At 26.2% G+C, this 17,653-nt stretch overlaps 1 protein-coding gene across 6 annotated transcripts in view; it reads right to left on the bottom strand.

The window, feature by feature from the left end:
* Positions 1-17,653, bottom strand: part of LOC113548339 (multiple PDZ domain protein-like) — a 62,414-nt gene that overhangs the window by 21,460 nt on the left and 23,301 nt on the right. For all 6 annotated transcript variants that reach the window (XM_026949169.1, XM_026949171.1, XM_026949170.1 and 3 more), the window contains one exon: positions 373-596. In XM_026949169.1, coding sequence (XP_026804970.1) covers positions 373-596 — 224 coding nt within the window. The remainder of the gene's footprint in view (positions 1-372; positions 597-17,653) is intronic.

Genomic DNA, 17,653 nt, shown 5'->3' on the forward strand with positions numbered 1-17,653 from the left:
AATTAATTTTTTATTATTATCACCAAGGCCCACTACAACATCGAATATACAGTATAATTCTATTATATAGTATACTGCAGGTGGTATAAGATACTATAATAATATCCTTTATGTATCAAGACACTACAAATTATAAGTTCACAATATTTTATTCTTTCTATACTAAACGATTTAATAAAATAATACACTTTTATGAATATAAGTTGTACCTATGATAAACGAATGTGTGACGTCGTATTAACATACCTATAGATCAATGTTATAAGTTTACGATGTTAAAAATGTTCGTTAAATTTAAAGGACGTTCTTTAAATAGTAGGTTGTAGGTAGCACATTTATATAGCGATACCATATTTATCTTTTATTACGTACCTCTAAAATTTCATCGCCGACCCGTAAACATCCGGACTTCGCGGCCGGACCATTGGGATTTAATCCGCACACCATGACCGCCATTTTTGTTCGATCCTTGTGACCGGATAAACTAAGGCCTAGACCGGAACCAGGGGACCTCTCCAACATTACTACCAACACCTCGCTGATGGAACCACCGTCCCTAACATCGCACAGATTTCCATACTTTTTCTTTGCTTTATCTAAATATACATACACACAAGACAAACAGTAATTACTAATTAATTAAAATAATGTAGTTATTAAATATATAATATATTATAATTATTATTTTATTATATACAAATTAATAAATATTCTATGCAGCGTATGGAGAACTTGATATTTTGTTGATTTTACCAACCATTGTTATTATTAGTTTATTTATTATAATTATTTAAAAAGCAAAATAATTTCCCAAGAATTTTAATATAAACAGGTAAATATATGATACTGAACCAATAGTTAATTATTTATAAGAGAATAAAATAAAGTATATATGAACCATGAGTGGAATATTATAGTAGGTACACCATAATTTTGAGTGGAATTTACTGCCATTCTACTTATTTATTTGTATGATAAATGAATAACAATAACAATTATGAATAATAAATTATGTATTTTTAAACGATTAACATAGTAAGCTCGGTACAAATTATAAATGGATATATATCAATAATTCTAAAAGATTTGTTTCAAGAGCCAAATTATGGATCTATTCCACATTTTACTTTAAATGTTCTATTAGGGCAGTTTTACACAATGTGTGTTAATTTTTGGATATATAGGGTAATCATAATCACAGCGTAGAGATCCAGTTTGTAAACGGGATATTCACATCTCCCATGACCTGCGCGAAAGCATGGTTTAAGTTAACTATTAATTTCAGAAAAAAAAATGTAACCGAGTCCTATATTCACGAAATTCTTAAGGGAAGTTAAAGAAACTTTAGTCTTACAATTATAATTTTTTCCTCAACTATATTGTAATATTATAGCAAGTCAGCTAGTGTAGTTGAATGTTGAATGAGATAACAGTTTCAATGAGAGTTACGATATTAAGTCTATGTTGACCACAACTGAATTTAGAGTAATTATGGTTTGGTAAAGTAGAATCAATGTTGCATTCAGTCCATTATTTGATTAAAAATTTTTCATATCAAAACTGCTGGGAGGAAATGTTAGTTCTAAGAACGGGTAACGGGTTCGATAGGGTAGATTTGATTGTTCTTATAACGATTTACATGTTTTTATTGATGTTAGCATAGTTTAACAAAATCGGAACATAATATATTCAGGAACCAAGTCCATGGACGATAGCAAAAGTTCTAAGTGTTAAGAAAACAACACCACAATATTATTTATATGCTTGTAATTAACATTATTATTGCGACAGCTGATCATTACTATAACTACTGTAATATTAGTTGAGTGATTTTTAAACGGGTGTCGAATCTAAATCGTAATCACGGAGTAATCCAAATCTATGTAAAATATAGCCTTTTTCATGATGTCACGTTGCTCGGCAAAAACAGTGGTTGAAAGCGTTTTCCGTAAATGCTCCGAAGATTTTTGACAGTTTGGCTTGCAATGTCAAATGGAATTTGGATACGGGGACTTATTGTTATTTACATTTTTGTGGAAGTAGAAGTTGGAATCACTTGTTTAATTATATTTTGATTTATTACACCATATGTACATAAAATAATTTTCAGAAAATTATTCCTCTTCGAAATAAGAAATTAAAAATTAGATTATCGTTTGAAAACACCACAACAACTGCTGATAGCGATAAGACTGACAGGCTACAGAAAAACCACTGAATACTGAATAATGAATAGGGTATTTAGTATTTACTTAAGGTATTCGTATATTTTATAACATTGTTGTACATCGATCGATTACTCGCGTTCAAAATGTAATTCATTGATATATTCAGGACAATAGATTAATTAATTACACCAATTTATCGAAAAACAATAAGTGTAGCGTGAAAATTTCCATTGTTGCGTCGATGCGAATAATGGCATCCGACGGAATCTGCAATGTCGGAACACAATGTGCGATGTGATGTTTACTGTGCATGTACGGAAAACCCAGGGAATATATACTTAAAGCTTCTATAAACATAAATATATATAAACTTTGAAAATAATGTCGTTGGATATTTAGATCTTTAATTTCAATTATACACGCATAAAGCTTATAAATTAATTGGAAATACTGCATGATTTGCTATAAATGAAATATAAATAAGCATAATTACGCATATTTACAAAATGCAATAATGTACAAAATTTAATAGCTACCTATACACTTTGAAATACCATAATCATGAATAGAGTCTGTCAGCAATATTCAATTTTAATTTATTGATTTACAGTTAATTAATATACCTACTCTTAAGAATATAATGTAATAATCTTGTAAAGTGGTGTTACACATGTTATTTGTTAACGTTATATACTTTATGCCGATGAAAGGGTAAGTAAATAGAGCAAAGCCCTTCACAACTAATTTTCAAGCGATAAATCCTAGAAACGTCAGTATATTAGAATTTCAACAGTATATTATTTAATGATACTATGTATTATTTATTTAAATTCAGCATTATTATTATTATTGATTAGTTAAATTATATTTTAATTGTGTTAAACACTTATCAAAAAAATAATATCTATAAACGTTTTATATAACATCAATATTATATCACTTCAATATTTTTAATGAGTTGTGTCATAAAAATATATACATGTAGATATATATTATATAATACAATTTAACTGTAATAACTTATATTTATATACTACAATACGCAACTTCTTATTTTATTGTAATTATTAGTTATTTATTATTTAGATATCAAGGTGAAGTAAATAATAAAATAGATGAAAGTTTCATTTCGGTAACCATACATAGAGGTTTATTTTTATACTGGTTTAAACACCGTATAATAAGGATCAGCTAAATTATACATAGATTATTTATTTAAAAAAATATATAATTGTATGTAATAATGCTACAATATTTATTATGTTATTTTGATAAATTTAGTTTTCAGATAGGCTTTACATACAAAGATAATACACAATAATTTCTAATGGTCAAAGAGAAATTTCCCCAACTACTGTACAACTTATATGGTATTAACCTAATAGTAAAATACATAATAACAAAATTCTGCTAATACATCTACAATATCTAAATATACAATACCCCGCCGAACGTGAACTAATCATTAGGTCCAAATACAGAAAACATCATAAATATGATCTTCTCCTAAATAAAAACTGACCTATAGGCTATACATTCTAATTTAGTAAATGGACCATTATATTAATATAATAATTAATAGATTAGAACAATTAATTTTTTAAATTATACATAGTTATAAATAACTACTTACAAGAAGAAACATCAACGTATATAAATAATAACACTCAATTTTAGTCTATACAATACACAAAAAATACCTATGTATATTATATAATATAGGAACACGTCTTTATTTATTTATTTTTATTTATTATTTAACATCTGTATAATGTATATGTACTATAACACAAAAACATTACTCAATTTGGTAAAAGTAAAATTTTGCACAAATCATAGATATTTTTTTAAATAGGTATACACTTGAATGAAGCCACGACTTTAATAATTAATAAACTTATAAGAGTATAATAAAATGATTTCAATCGAGAATAGAATATCATCATATAAGTCATCATACATTTTATAAGCATTACATATAGAGTAGATCTGTTAACAGATCTCTATCACTGTAAGGTATTCAATATTTACTAAGAAAGCTTTTAATATAGTATATTAGTATATATGATGATAAAACTTAATAATTGTGAATACAATATTTTTCGAACTATATATTATGGAAGAATGAAGTCATAATTAAACTTTACTAAATCATTAGATATAATTGATTAAAAGTTACAATTATAAAATACGTATACTTCCTAAATTCAATGTTTACACATTACGATACATATATATTATATATAATATAATATACATATACCTATCTAGTATCTATAATCTGAATAGGTAGTTAAATATTGCATTCTATACAGTACTGTGTTTTATTTTATAGTTAATATCATTGTTTATTTTCGAATACATAATTGTCTGTATATAATTATAAATCATTTATTAAAAAAAGAAAAGAACATATTATCCATACGAATACTATTACTGGTAGTTACTTTTATATTTAAGCATCGATTTGCATCAAACGTATACATTTACAATATAATATTTCCTGTTATTTTAAATAGTTATGCATTAAGCTGTATATTATTATTGCGTTTTAACAAAACATTCTAACGTTAAAACGGAAGTATTGTATTCGATATTAATGTAATCAATACTTCGTATCAATAACATAATTTTAACATATTATACATTTAATTAATTTAAATATTAAATAATAAATTATATTCATAAATGAAAAACAACTATTAGACAAAAAAAAATATTATTGAAAATGTTATTATAATAAATTAACAATACACCGAAATAAGAAATAAGAATTAACTCATTTCATTCTATAAACATATGTTCTAATATATATTAAAAATCAATTGTATTTGATTGGAATTATGTTTTTGATTTCAATTTTAGTATTTTAGAATAATTTTAAGCTATTTTTATTTCATACTTAACGAACCTTTATACATCAATGTACTGTACATCGGTATTGACTTAAAATAACAATAGTAAGTATATGAAATAATATTATAATCATTTTTTATACGATTGTGTTTACAAAAATTAGTTTAACTTATCATAATATAATAACAAATTACTCGTATAGTAATATAAATAAACTATAATAATATTTTTAAAAATATAGAGTAGTTGTTCGTATTTATTGATTTATTGCTTAATTTAAATTTAAAACATCAATTACAGTGACCTATTCAATGAAAGTTATACCCACTCTCGAAAATCGAAACTTACTAAACATCATAACTTACGCGGTTTTTTCCTTTAATAAATTATATTATTAGTTATTACTATTTATTTTTCTCGAGAATTATTTTAAAGATATCAGTAAATCACCAACTATAATACAATATGTACTTAAAACTAGTTCTAAACTATAAAGCATACTTGAATATCATCTTGAACCTTAAAAACTATATGTATATATTTATAAAAAAAATACCATGACGATAATACTAAATAATATTATGCACCTATACCACACTTCTACAATAAACAATAAATTAAAAATACATATATAAGTATCTTTAATTTATCGATTAGATAAACATTTTTAAGTATATAATACTTAACTGTGGTATATTGTTTTACATTTTGCAAGGTTAATACTAAATAAGCACACGTATAATAGAATATGACCCGACACCTCGTGCCTACGTTTCATTGAGTACCAACGGTGAATCGATTTTTAGTTTTCACTGCAATCCTCAATGAAAATCGATTTGTTTTAAAAACTTGAAATGTGTAAATCCTTGAGGTTGGTAAAACGCAGTCATAAAAGGCTACAATAAGAATAGATCAGTATAATATATACAATATACATATTATATATTTATTCACTCCACAAAGTATATGCGAACAAGTTATATTATTATATACGCTCGAAAGGTTTTCTGTAAAAACCAATAGTTTTTCAGTAACATTATATAGACTAAATAAAGAGCCAGCTCTGTAAAATATTTACTAACGGGAACATTTTTACTAAAGCCTTTTTAAAACGTTCGGAAATCAAACATTATTTAGTCTACCAAAGGTGCTTTGTTTTTAAAATAGCATAGATAGTATTAGTAGTATTCTAATAAAGTACATTTTTAACAAATTATATATTTAAATTTATTTTTATAAATATAATAATCAACTAAAATGTAAAGACAAATATAATTGAATCAAAATATAATCAGTAAAAAATATTGACTAGTTCAATATAAAAATAACCCTATATATACAGATTGTGCATTTTAATACTAAACACTAAATGACCTCAAAAAGTATGAATGCTTTAGTAAATAATTTGAAGTCATTAGATACTTACAATCATTTAAAAAGTTATATTTTCAACTATCATTTTTTGTTTATACTTTTAAATGATCACAAACATTTGTAATTTCACACAATCAAAGAAGAATATTTTTGTTAATTTTAGTATTTAAAAAATAATAAATTTATCGCTTCACTTAGAATGTAAAATTGAATATCAAACTAGTAGTTAATTAGTTATAACTTATAAATTTATTATTTAAGTTTTAGTTGAGTGGAGTATATTGGTATAACGTAAAGTGTTGGTTCACTACGACTATTACTATAGTATTATTACATAGTCTTCCCTTGTCTAAACTTTGAATACCTATAGGCTATAACTTATAATTAATTAACTTTACCCTTTAGAAATTTAATTTTTATAAATTTTAATTCCCAAAAATATATTTTACATAGAATATAAGCAAATGTTTTTGAATTTATTTCTATATTAGATGGTCTAATTTATTATCAAATGTATTGTGTCATTTAAAATTGACAATTTTTAAAAGTTAAAAGTTATACATTATTTCAAGTACATATTATATTCGTAAAATGTGCTGCAAATGTTTAAATGTTTAATATAGTTAAACAAATTATGTATTGCTAATCGATTTTATGAATGCTTAATAGCAATTAGCAAATGGGTACCTAAATAGTTAAACTTAAACTTTTTTTAGAATTAAGGCCTACTTTACTAGCGGTATAAACTTAATACCCTGTATAAAGTAAATATAAACATATATATACCATATATTATGTATATATCATATGTACTTGCACATATACGTTCATACGCGCACGCGCGCGCGCGTGTGTGTATATATAACAGTGGTGGTTCAGAGGATGCGACGACGCATGAATGACCCGCATCCCGAACGTATCGATTATACAAAATACCGCGCGCTACTGTGCGTACACCTACCGACCACTTCCTCATCATCCAATTTTATCGCTATCAAGCAGCAACCCTCCCCCGGGCTCACTATCCCTTTACTGATCGTCATTAAGTAACAATTCCTAACTGGCCTTGAATAAATCCTTCACAGGAATATTTGAAGCACGCACACACTTCGATCTGTGTACAGATATTATTGTATCTAACCCATATCCTGCAGGTACACGACACATGTATGTAGGTTATTATTATTATTATATTATTTACGTTATGATGTGTCCTCAATCTATTATGATTAAACGCTTACGTTAGTCAATAAATATTGCAAAAATTAAAAAATAATACAACCACTACCAGGTTATTATAAATTATCTATAATACACTTATATAGCGTAGAGGTATCACATACAAATATACAATGTAGAATAAACGTTTATTATTATATTCAGGCTATTAAAAATACATAAGACATAACTTCCGATGCGTCTTATTTTGATTATTATAATTTTTTAATACCATAAATAATAATACACAAATCCTGCATAAAGGGACAACAATTTAAATCTATAAATTAATAAGTCTTATCGCATTTATTATATTAATAAATATTATTAAGTAAGTATGTACAATAAATTAAAACTAATATATTGAGATTATAATACTTTTTATTATTTCGGAAAATTAAAATAGTATTTAACTGAGTTTTTGATTCATGAATTTTCTTTATATATATTATAATATAATATACAACTGTAAAACGAAAATTCGGAAAACTATACTTGAAATTATTCAAAGCAGCATTTTCTATTCAAAAATACCTTGTATAGAGACAACATAGGTATAATAGATGACTTTTGTAGATAACACATTGGGATGTCGGAAAACTCAGAAGATATATTTTATGGTGTCATATTTTATTTCTGTAGTTTTCATTTCAAGTCGTATAGTCAATAATCAATATTTTCCATTGAAATAAATTTGATGTATTAGTTCCTAACGGAAGCTTACATAATTCACTAATGAAAATTGAAATTGATACGAGTTTTCGTCATGCGAAGGTTGGGTAATTTTCGAACGAACTTATTACGTTGGATAATTGGCGTATAATAGATACGTATGTGTAATACACGCAGCGACTGATAACTACTAAAAATGTTATAAAAAATATAAAATAAAACCAGAAACATATATTTAGGTCTAATTTTTTTTTAATGCAATCATCGTTGACCTCGCGGTCAGAGAAAAAAAATCATTTGTATACATAAAGAGATTCCAATCACTATAAAATTATTCATAAGTTTGGCGCTATATATATACAGTATACACAAACGTGTTTGAAATTATATGTTCTATGATAACATAATTATTGTTATTATATTTAAGGAAGATACATATTATAATATATCACTAATATACAACATAATAGTAACAACACACACGTGTGTCGAATTGTTTTAATAAGGCACAGACAGTAATATACAATGCCAACCGAAACACCAGAGGTATACATTATAGTATATAATACAAATATCGTGACGAAAGGTGTTTTGGCGTCCGTATATATAGGTATCGAAATTTGTTATTGCGTAAAACCGATAAATAACAGGATAGGTATTATATAGTATTATACACAGCAATTTAGTCAAAACACACATATACGTGTATATATATATATATATATATGAGTATAATATAGGTAATACAAGGTATAGTAATATAGGTAGGTTAGGTACCTAAATGAGTGTCAAGTATGTACTACTGCTGTTGCTTGAGCGATTTGTCATTAAAAACGAGAAGTCCTATATAGCTAATAATCATCGTATCTCTAAACGTCACGCCCGATTAGTTATTAGCGCGCTTTCAATCATTTTCAAGTGGCCATTAATTAGAGTTTATAATAATATATATTATACATATACACGCACGCAGATGTACGTCTTCAAGGTTCCACGTGAATAAATACGCACACAACATATTATATACAACTAAACAAGTATAAAAAATTATTTTATCGTGTGCACCTGCATTTTTTGCGATGTTTAGTACCTAATAAACGCACGTGCGTATCTATACCGCTTCGAAGGTACATCAGCTAACGTTGCTTTTTTCAAGTCATATGGCCATACTCATTCTGTGCTTTCTAGTCTCTATAATGGCGAAGCCGATTGAAAATAAACGATATAATTTGTCCTGTATATAACACACACAGTATATGAGTAATATGTATACATAATTAAATAAATATGACCTGCCGCAGTAACTTTTACGTATCATTTTATGATCATGCTGATATTTTAATAATAGTTAAATCATCACATTATATATTTTATAGAGACCGAATTATTGCAATCTCAGACCGGTTTTAATATGTTAAAATAATTTCGTACTTAATAGACAAAGGATTATTTAAAATTATTAATTGATGAGTACGAGAGTTAAAACGGTTGTATTACAAATAGTATAAAAAATAAAATAAAGCTATACAATTCAGAGCATGTAATTTGTTTTAAGTACGACCTCATATATGAAGTTAATAATTATTATAAACTCATTTGATCACAATTATAATTGCATACTATAAATCGATTAGGTTTACAGAGTTTTGATTAATTGAATATTGTATAAATATTATTGATATTATAGGTAGGTACATAATATTTAAAATTAATAAAATAATATATATATCATCAATGAATGTATGTATATTCTGGTTTTTATTTTTTTGAAACCATATGCAAATTTAACGAAAAATATTTTATTCACGTTCACCTATATTTATTTTATAATTAATAATTATTTTGTTTAGCAATAAAATAATATTTATTATTAAACACTAAGGTTTAAATAAAACAATTATTTTTCTTATCACATGGAATCTACCACACATATAAGTTTTATAATTTATAAGTTATAATATATAAACATAGATTTTATTATAAATATTATTATTTTATTGTTTTTTAGTTTCGTAAATAAGTAGAACGTTAAGGTTTGAAAACATAAATAGAAAATGGTGATTATCAGACAAGTGATTGCTATTGATGTACATATTGTGTACTATATACTTAAGATAATAAACAACTTATTAATTAGAACAGAAATTTAATTAATTGACTCGAAGTAAAATGTATACTATTAAAATATAAAACTGAAAGAAAATAAATCGAAATTTCTAATGTGAATAATTAATAAAATCGACGATTATTTAAAAAAAAATAAACGCATACCAATATACATAATACATTTATACCTTCGTCCTACATAATAATATAATATATTACAATTATTATATAGACAAGCATCAAACGTAATTGACAATGAATGACTTTCACGTTTTTATGAGCTACAAAGTCATCGAAAATCAGGGGAAAAAGATGATGTTGACTATAAGTTAATAACATCCAGTTGTCCTCCAAATACAATTCCATATAAAGCAATTATTTTTTTCACATATGGTATATATTTTTTTCTTGATAACGAATTGTAATGCTTAATAATTTTCAAGCATATAGTTTAAACATCTTAATTAATTTAAAGATATAATATAATAAATGCTTTTTTCAATGCATATAAACATTTTATAGTCTATATTCGTCAGTGGCATATTTAATAGAGGGGCATAATGATGATTGATATATATATACACACACAATACATAAAATATACATTGCACCTATAGTCTATACATTATAACATTTTGATAACAAAAATACCAACCTCCTTTTAAAAAAAACCCAACTACGCGTCAGTGATACTACACTAAAAATTATCAAATATTAAATAGTATCCCGTTGCAGTAAATACTCATACTTTTAGTAAAATATAATTTTTATATAAAATGACATTATTTAAATGTATTAGTACGAATTTAAAGAATTTACCTTAATTTTTGTTTAATTTCCTGTACAATAAATTATTTACTCTTTTTATAAAATAAAATGAGATCGTTCAATTCAAATATTATATTAAGTTTATCATTTTATCTGATTGTTTTAGAAGATCTATAATAAAACAGAACACAGTTCAAATTAGGTATCAATATACGTTTATTAAAATTAGAGGTATAAACTATTTGCATTCTGTAGTATTCCTACACATCAATAATCAATTATTTTCATAACCAATCAAAATTTACACATCATAATCCTGATAACATATTATACATTTAGGATACCTACATGAAATGTGTATTTACTATATTTATGAATAATAACTATTTTGACACCTCCCTTTTATAAGAATTAAAAATTATATTATTATATGTCATTATTCAGCAGGTTAAGACTTAATAATAGACTACTTCCATTAAAAAATACATTATTTTAGTGATCTTAATATTTACTAATGAGTTAAAACCAATATAAATACGATTATATTTATTAATTAAAAAATAAAGGTAATTCTGCATACAATTAAGTTAACTAATTTAAAACATAAATTTGTGTAGAAAAATATTATTAACGATGAGTATGTGTAACATTTTTTGTTTACGTATAATATTTATATTTTATTCATAATACTATTTTTTTTGCAATCAATCGTTTCTTATTTTAAACATCAACAAATCATAAGCAAAAAAGCTATTTATATTTAAAAAACAGATTATTAACATGAACGTTTTTGTAGAACTAGCCTACCCAAATTCACGTTTTGGTATCATCCAAATGTAGAATGTACTTTATGTACTTAAACTCAAAATAAGAGATTTTATTTTTATAAATTAAAATATAAATTATAATAAATAAAAAAAAAATATTAATCACTTACTCAAGACTTTTTAAAATTGTTGACTTTAAAGTATTAAAAGTTAAAACAAATAAATAAAATGATAGGTACCTATACTCAGTGGACCAAATTAGGTTAGATTTATATTGCCTATTCACCCGTATGAATTGTATTAGTTATACAGAATTACAAATGATTATTGTTAGATAATTTTTAATTATTTGCATCGATAGTAAAATATAATGATATAAAAATAGATAAGTACCATATACAAATATTAACTTTTATTATTTTTTTATTTAAATTTACGTGTTTTATACGTTAAAAATTACTAAAAAAAAAAACCAAATAAGTTATTAAGCATTAATCAATACAATAAAAAAAAAATGAAGTCACTATGCTATTTATTAGGTTTTAAGTGTAGTATCACGTCTCTGTAAAGGATAAGTTAAATTTAAATTTAGTAATAAATTATAGCAAATAAAACACGATTTTATGTGGAGAATGAAGATAATGCTAAACCATATATACTTCTAAGGATATAATATAATTTATATGTTTTTTATTAATAATATGAAAGCTCGAACTACTTTCAAAAAAAATTATGAATAATAAAATTAAAAATTACTGTTATATTATATTATATATTATTGTAATTAAATTGTAAGTTAATACTGAATTATATACTATAGAAGGGTGTAAATAGATTCGCAGTATACTTAATAGCTTAAAATTAGTTTAAAAATTAAAAATATTAGTATATATATATAAACAAATTGGTAAAAAGTTATTCCTACAACTAATATTTTTTAAATTATTACAAAAAAAACAAAATCATTAAAGGATAGATCGTATATTTCGTTTAAATATCAAAATGTATCAGTATTTTTATTTAACACGACTTGAAAAAAATGTGCACTATATATTTTGATATTTTGAAATTGTTATAAGAAAAAATTATGAAGGACCTTGTGTTAATAATTTTTAAGCCGTAACTATTACAATTTTTAAAATGTGTTTTTCACAACTATACTGTTTTTAAATTTCAACAAGTAGGTTCTATCAGGATACCTTGTATTCAATTTTAAAACTGTTTAAACAAAAAATCATTTCATCAGTAAATAGTGTAGAAAAAAAATCGAATATTTTCAATGCTATAAAATGTTAAAAATTAGTCAGAAGAATATTTTAAAAATTGTTATTTAAATACTAGTGAATAATGCTAATGATTAATATTTTTTAAATTTTATATCTAAATATGATATTATCACTTATTAGAATTCTGATTAATTTGCAGTATTGTTATTTAACAAGGAAACCAAAATGTTTTTATTGTTTATAATGAAAAATATTTTTATGTATGAAAATCAGATCTTATTTTATTAAGTTAAAATCAAAAGTGGGGAAAAACCAAAATGTTTTATAGCTATGTTCGAAAACAAGTTCGTGGTATTTAATCAAAATATACGTGAATAAATATTGACTTTTAAAATGTATAAAAAAATAAGATAAAAAGTATTAATGTTAATAGTGCTAAAGAATCAGAAAATCTTGACATCAATACTTTTCTTTAAATTGTATTAACGTCAGCTAGTGTATTGTATCATAATTAAGTCTTATGGGCAGAAAAATAAAAAAATAATTTATAAAATAATTGAAAATTTATCATAATATTAAAAATATCTAATATATTAACGTATAATATACATATTTTCTATACCATTCCATACACTATTAAAAATTATTATACAATTATTATAAAACACAAAATTATAATGTAGTTCCAAACTTTCAGTAACACATAACCATATAAATTATTTATTATTATGTCCCTATATACTTATAAGTTATAACTTTATAAGGGTTAAAATTATAACTGAGCCTTATGGATACAGCCTTTTAGAACAGGATTGCGTATATTTGTAGAATACCTATAACAAAGCAATCTCCAAATACGATACTGTTGTGTACTAAATTGGCTTCAATGTTTGCAGTTAATCATTACATAATTTTCAAAATAACACAGTCAAATTAAATGTGTTTTTGCCAGTTTTAAAAAAAAATATTTTATGGGTAACAACTAAAAATTAATTAATTTTACTCAATAACCTGCAATATCATAATACATATTAAATATAAATATTACCATAAATAATAATATTTATAAATTGTATACTTATTGTATATTTTAGTTGAAGTTTGCATAAGTTTTAAATTAGATAGAACTATTTTTACATAAATACTTCATCTTAAAATTGAAATAATTTTTATAATTGTTTTAACCTACATTAGGTTAATGTGTGGTGGTGAATAAGCAATTGGCTGCACTATACACTTTTTGGACGCTTATACTGGATAGTTTGTTGATTTATAGACTTATTGTATTTTGTTGGTTGTAAGCAATTGAAAATTCATATAATTTACAACAATGCACAATAATAACATTAATTTAATGTATGAAATCACATGTCGAAAAGGTAAGCAGCGTATTTTTACCCTAAGTTAACTCAAATCTCTTTAATAAATAAACGAAAATGTTTATTATAGTTCATAAATTCATATGAAGTATACCAAAAGATAAAAACAAATATTTGAGTTTTTTTTTATATTGATTTTCAACGTTTTTTTTTTCGTTTTTTACCTACGATGATTGAATAAAGCACAGTTTAAAGTTTTGTCCCGGTCTTTTCATTTTCTTGCAAACGTTCAGGCGCCCGGACTACCTTATTATATTACATTATAATATAATATCACGAAGTCGGATGCTAGCATGCGTTATTAAAATTATGTATAATCCCTATAACCGATAATAACGAATGAAGACATTTTTAATGTAGAAAAAATCCAAACTACAAAAGTCCGGCCCGAAAAGAAGCGAATTACCAAGCTCAAAGTCGCCGTCTATGGTCTTGTACAAGGTGGCAGCAGCGGTCATGTCCTGCATCATCATGATGTTGTCGAAGCGTCGCAATGCGGGGACTGCCATCGCGATAATCGTGATCTGAGCCGCTACCGCTAATCACTGACATTATCGTGCCGACGGCGGCGGTCGCAGAACGCGTACTGCGGCAGCAGCTGATGTTCGCCGACCAGTGGCTGGCGGTGCATTTTAGTCGTTGCGATATCGCGGCGGCGGGCGGCGCGTCAGACGATTGCAACGGCGATGATGGTGGTGGACGACTACAGCGGCGGACGACGATGACAACGTACGTCGTCTTCGCAGCGGCGTTTGAGAAGACGCGACGGCCGCCGGTCGGACTAGACGCAAAGACGACGACAGTAGCGGTTTTAGCGCAGGCAGCGGCGGCCCGCTTATAATAATATTATCGTCATCGTTGTGCCGCGTGCCGATGCACCACTGCACGAGGGTTTGGCGGTGGTTCGGCCGTTTTGTACGTCATTATTATAATAATATTGTATTTTTATTTATCGAAAATGTCCTCGCAACGGTCTTTGCGGGAGGAGAAGAAATTTTTACCAAAAAAAAAAAAAAAAACGATTTTTTTTTTCGTCCCCCCGGAGAGAGATTGGTCCGGTTTTCTAGTCTGAAGATCAATTGATGCGCGCGACCATGCACGTTAAAAACAACCGGACGAGAGCAGCGGTTGCGGCGACGGCGACAACGATGCGAACAACCCGAGCGCGGCCCATTCACTGATTGGAGAAAAGATCTGCCGACGCCGCCACCACCGCCGCCGCGCTGTCACCCAGTTTTATTGAAGTCGTCGTCGTCGTCGTCGTTGTTGGCGGCGGCATGCATTCGGCCGCCCCTACTATATAGTATAACGTTTCCACCGCCCCTACCCGTGGTGCGAACCTTTTGACTGTTCATTAAAAAAAAATCCCGACCGACCGACCGACCGACCGACGCAAACCCACTCTGCTTCATTCCATTCAGCACGGATAATGCGATCGCGTAATAATGCAAACGCGCGAATCTAAATAATATACGTAATATATATATATAGGGTAATTCATCATTCGTGCTCACTCTAATTTTTTTATTTAATAATTGAACTGTTTTGATTTTATAAATATACCTAATGACCATACTACCATAGTTTCAAATTCTTGAGATATTTTGTACTGAACTTTATGAGTTACTCGCGGTAATACAGAACTTTTATTTTTCAAATAACATCCCCCCTCCCTAGTGAATGTGAATTATTTGGTAGATAATCTTCTTTTAAATGTTGGTTTACTTAATTTAAAATTATAACGAGTAGTTTCTCAGCTATTAATTATAATAATAATAACAATAAGCTTATTGCAACATCAACATTTTCCGTATGTGTATTAATATTGTAACACCCCCGGTAAACAAAGCTTGTGCTGAAGAAGCAGTTCTTAAAAATATAATGAAAGAGCAGTTAATAAAATAAATTTGGTTATTTACACGAGTTACGAATATATATGTTTATATATCGTATTAAAAGTTTATATTAAGAATAATAGTCCTCACAAAATGGTCAATATAAAATAGATGTAGTATTAGAAATCTAGTGTTTATACTTAAAGCATTTTTACAAATTAAAAATGTCGATAGAATAATATAAATTACTATGATTTTCAAATAATTATACCCCAATTAGCAAATATATCTTCCAATTTAAAAATTCCAAAAATCAGATTTTGAATAATTTCATTATTAAAGAAGAAAAAAGAAATGAGCGTGCTGGGTGAATCACCCCACTTGTATACTGTTACAGTCATTGTCGTTTGTACAGTAATACTGTACAATGACTATTATAATAATATATAAGTTTATTATATTAATTTTTATAGACGTTAATATGATGGTATTGTCAACAGTGGCCGGATTAATACAATGATGTATGATTAATATAATATATAATAACCAATGCGGTGATAAGTGTATGTTATATTATTTATAAGCGTCTCTTCCTTTTATTCTCGCGTTTTCTTACAATCTTACATCGTTTCGAGGCAGAATAACAAATATGTTCTAAGTAAAATCAGTGCTAGTATCTGCGTAGGACTAGATTTTTGAAAGGGCTATTTTTTTATTTAGGTCTTCGGAAAACAACTTCTTCTACAATTATTAGAATTATTTATTTCAATTATTTCTATATAATTATTTTATGTAATATATTATATACCTAAACTTATAGCTATTATTTGTGTTTTATTTATAACTGGATGACAATTTCATAATATTTTTAATTTTAATTTAAAAAAATATAAAATAAGTAACCAGATAATCACAAAATTATAATGCTTCGGAACCATCAGTGAATAACATTTTATTGATGGTTGAACCTTGAGCATATACAATAGAAACTTTATATAATATTTATATATGAGTGCACTATTCATAATGTATATAATACATTAATATAGGTAGTCGATACTAAGATGTTGTTTGTACTTAATACGTAATGAATAAAAACAAATATTTTTTATTAATTATTGATAAGTTTATTCAAAGCAATGAGTTATGGGATTGTTATAGTCATGTGCATGCAGTGTGAAAGACAAACTTGTCTAAGATTTTCCAAACTTACAGAATTTTGATACATTAATACTTTAAATTTTAATTTTCAAGTTCCTACAAAAACCTATAAATAATATAGGT

The sequence above is a fragment of the Rhopalosiphum maidis genome, chromosome 4, assembly GCF_003676215.2.
Source record: "Rhopalosiphum maidis isolate BTI-1 chromosome 4, ASM367621v3, whole genome shotgun sequence".
Taxonomy (NCBI): Eukaryota; Metazoa; Arthropoda; class Insecta; order Hemiptera; family Aphididae; genus Rhopalosiphum; species Rhopalosiphum maidis.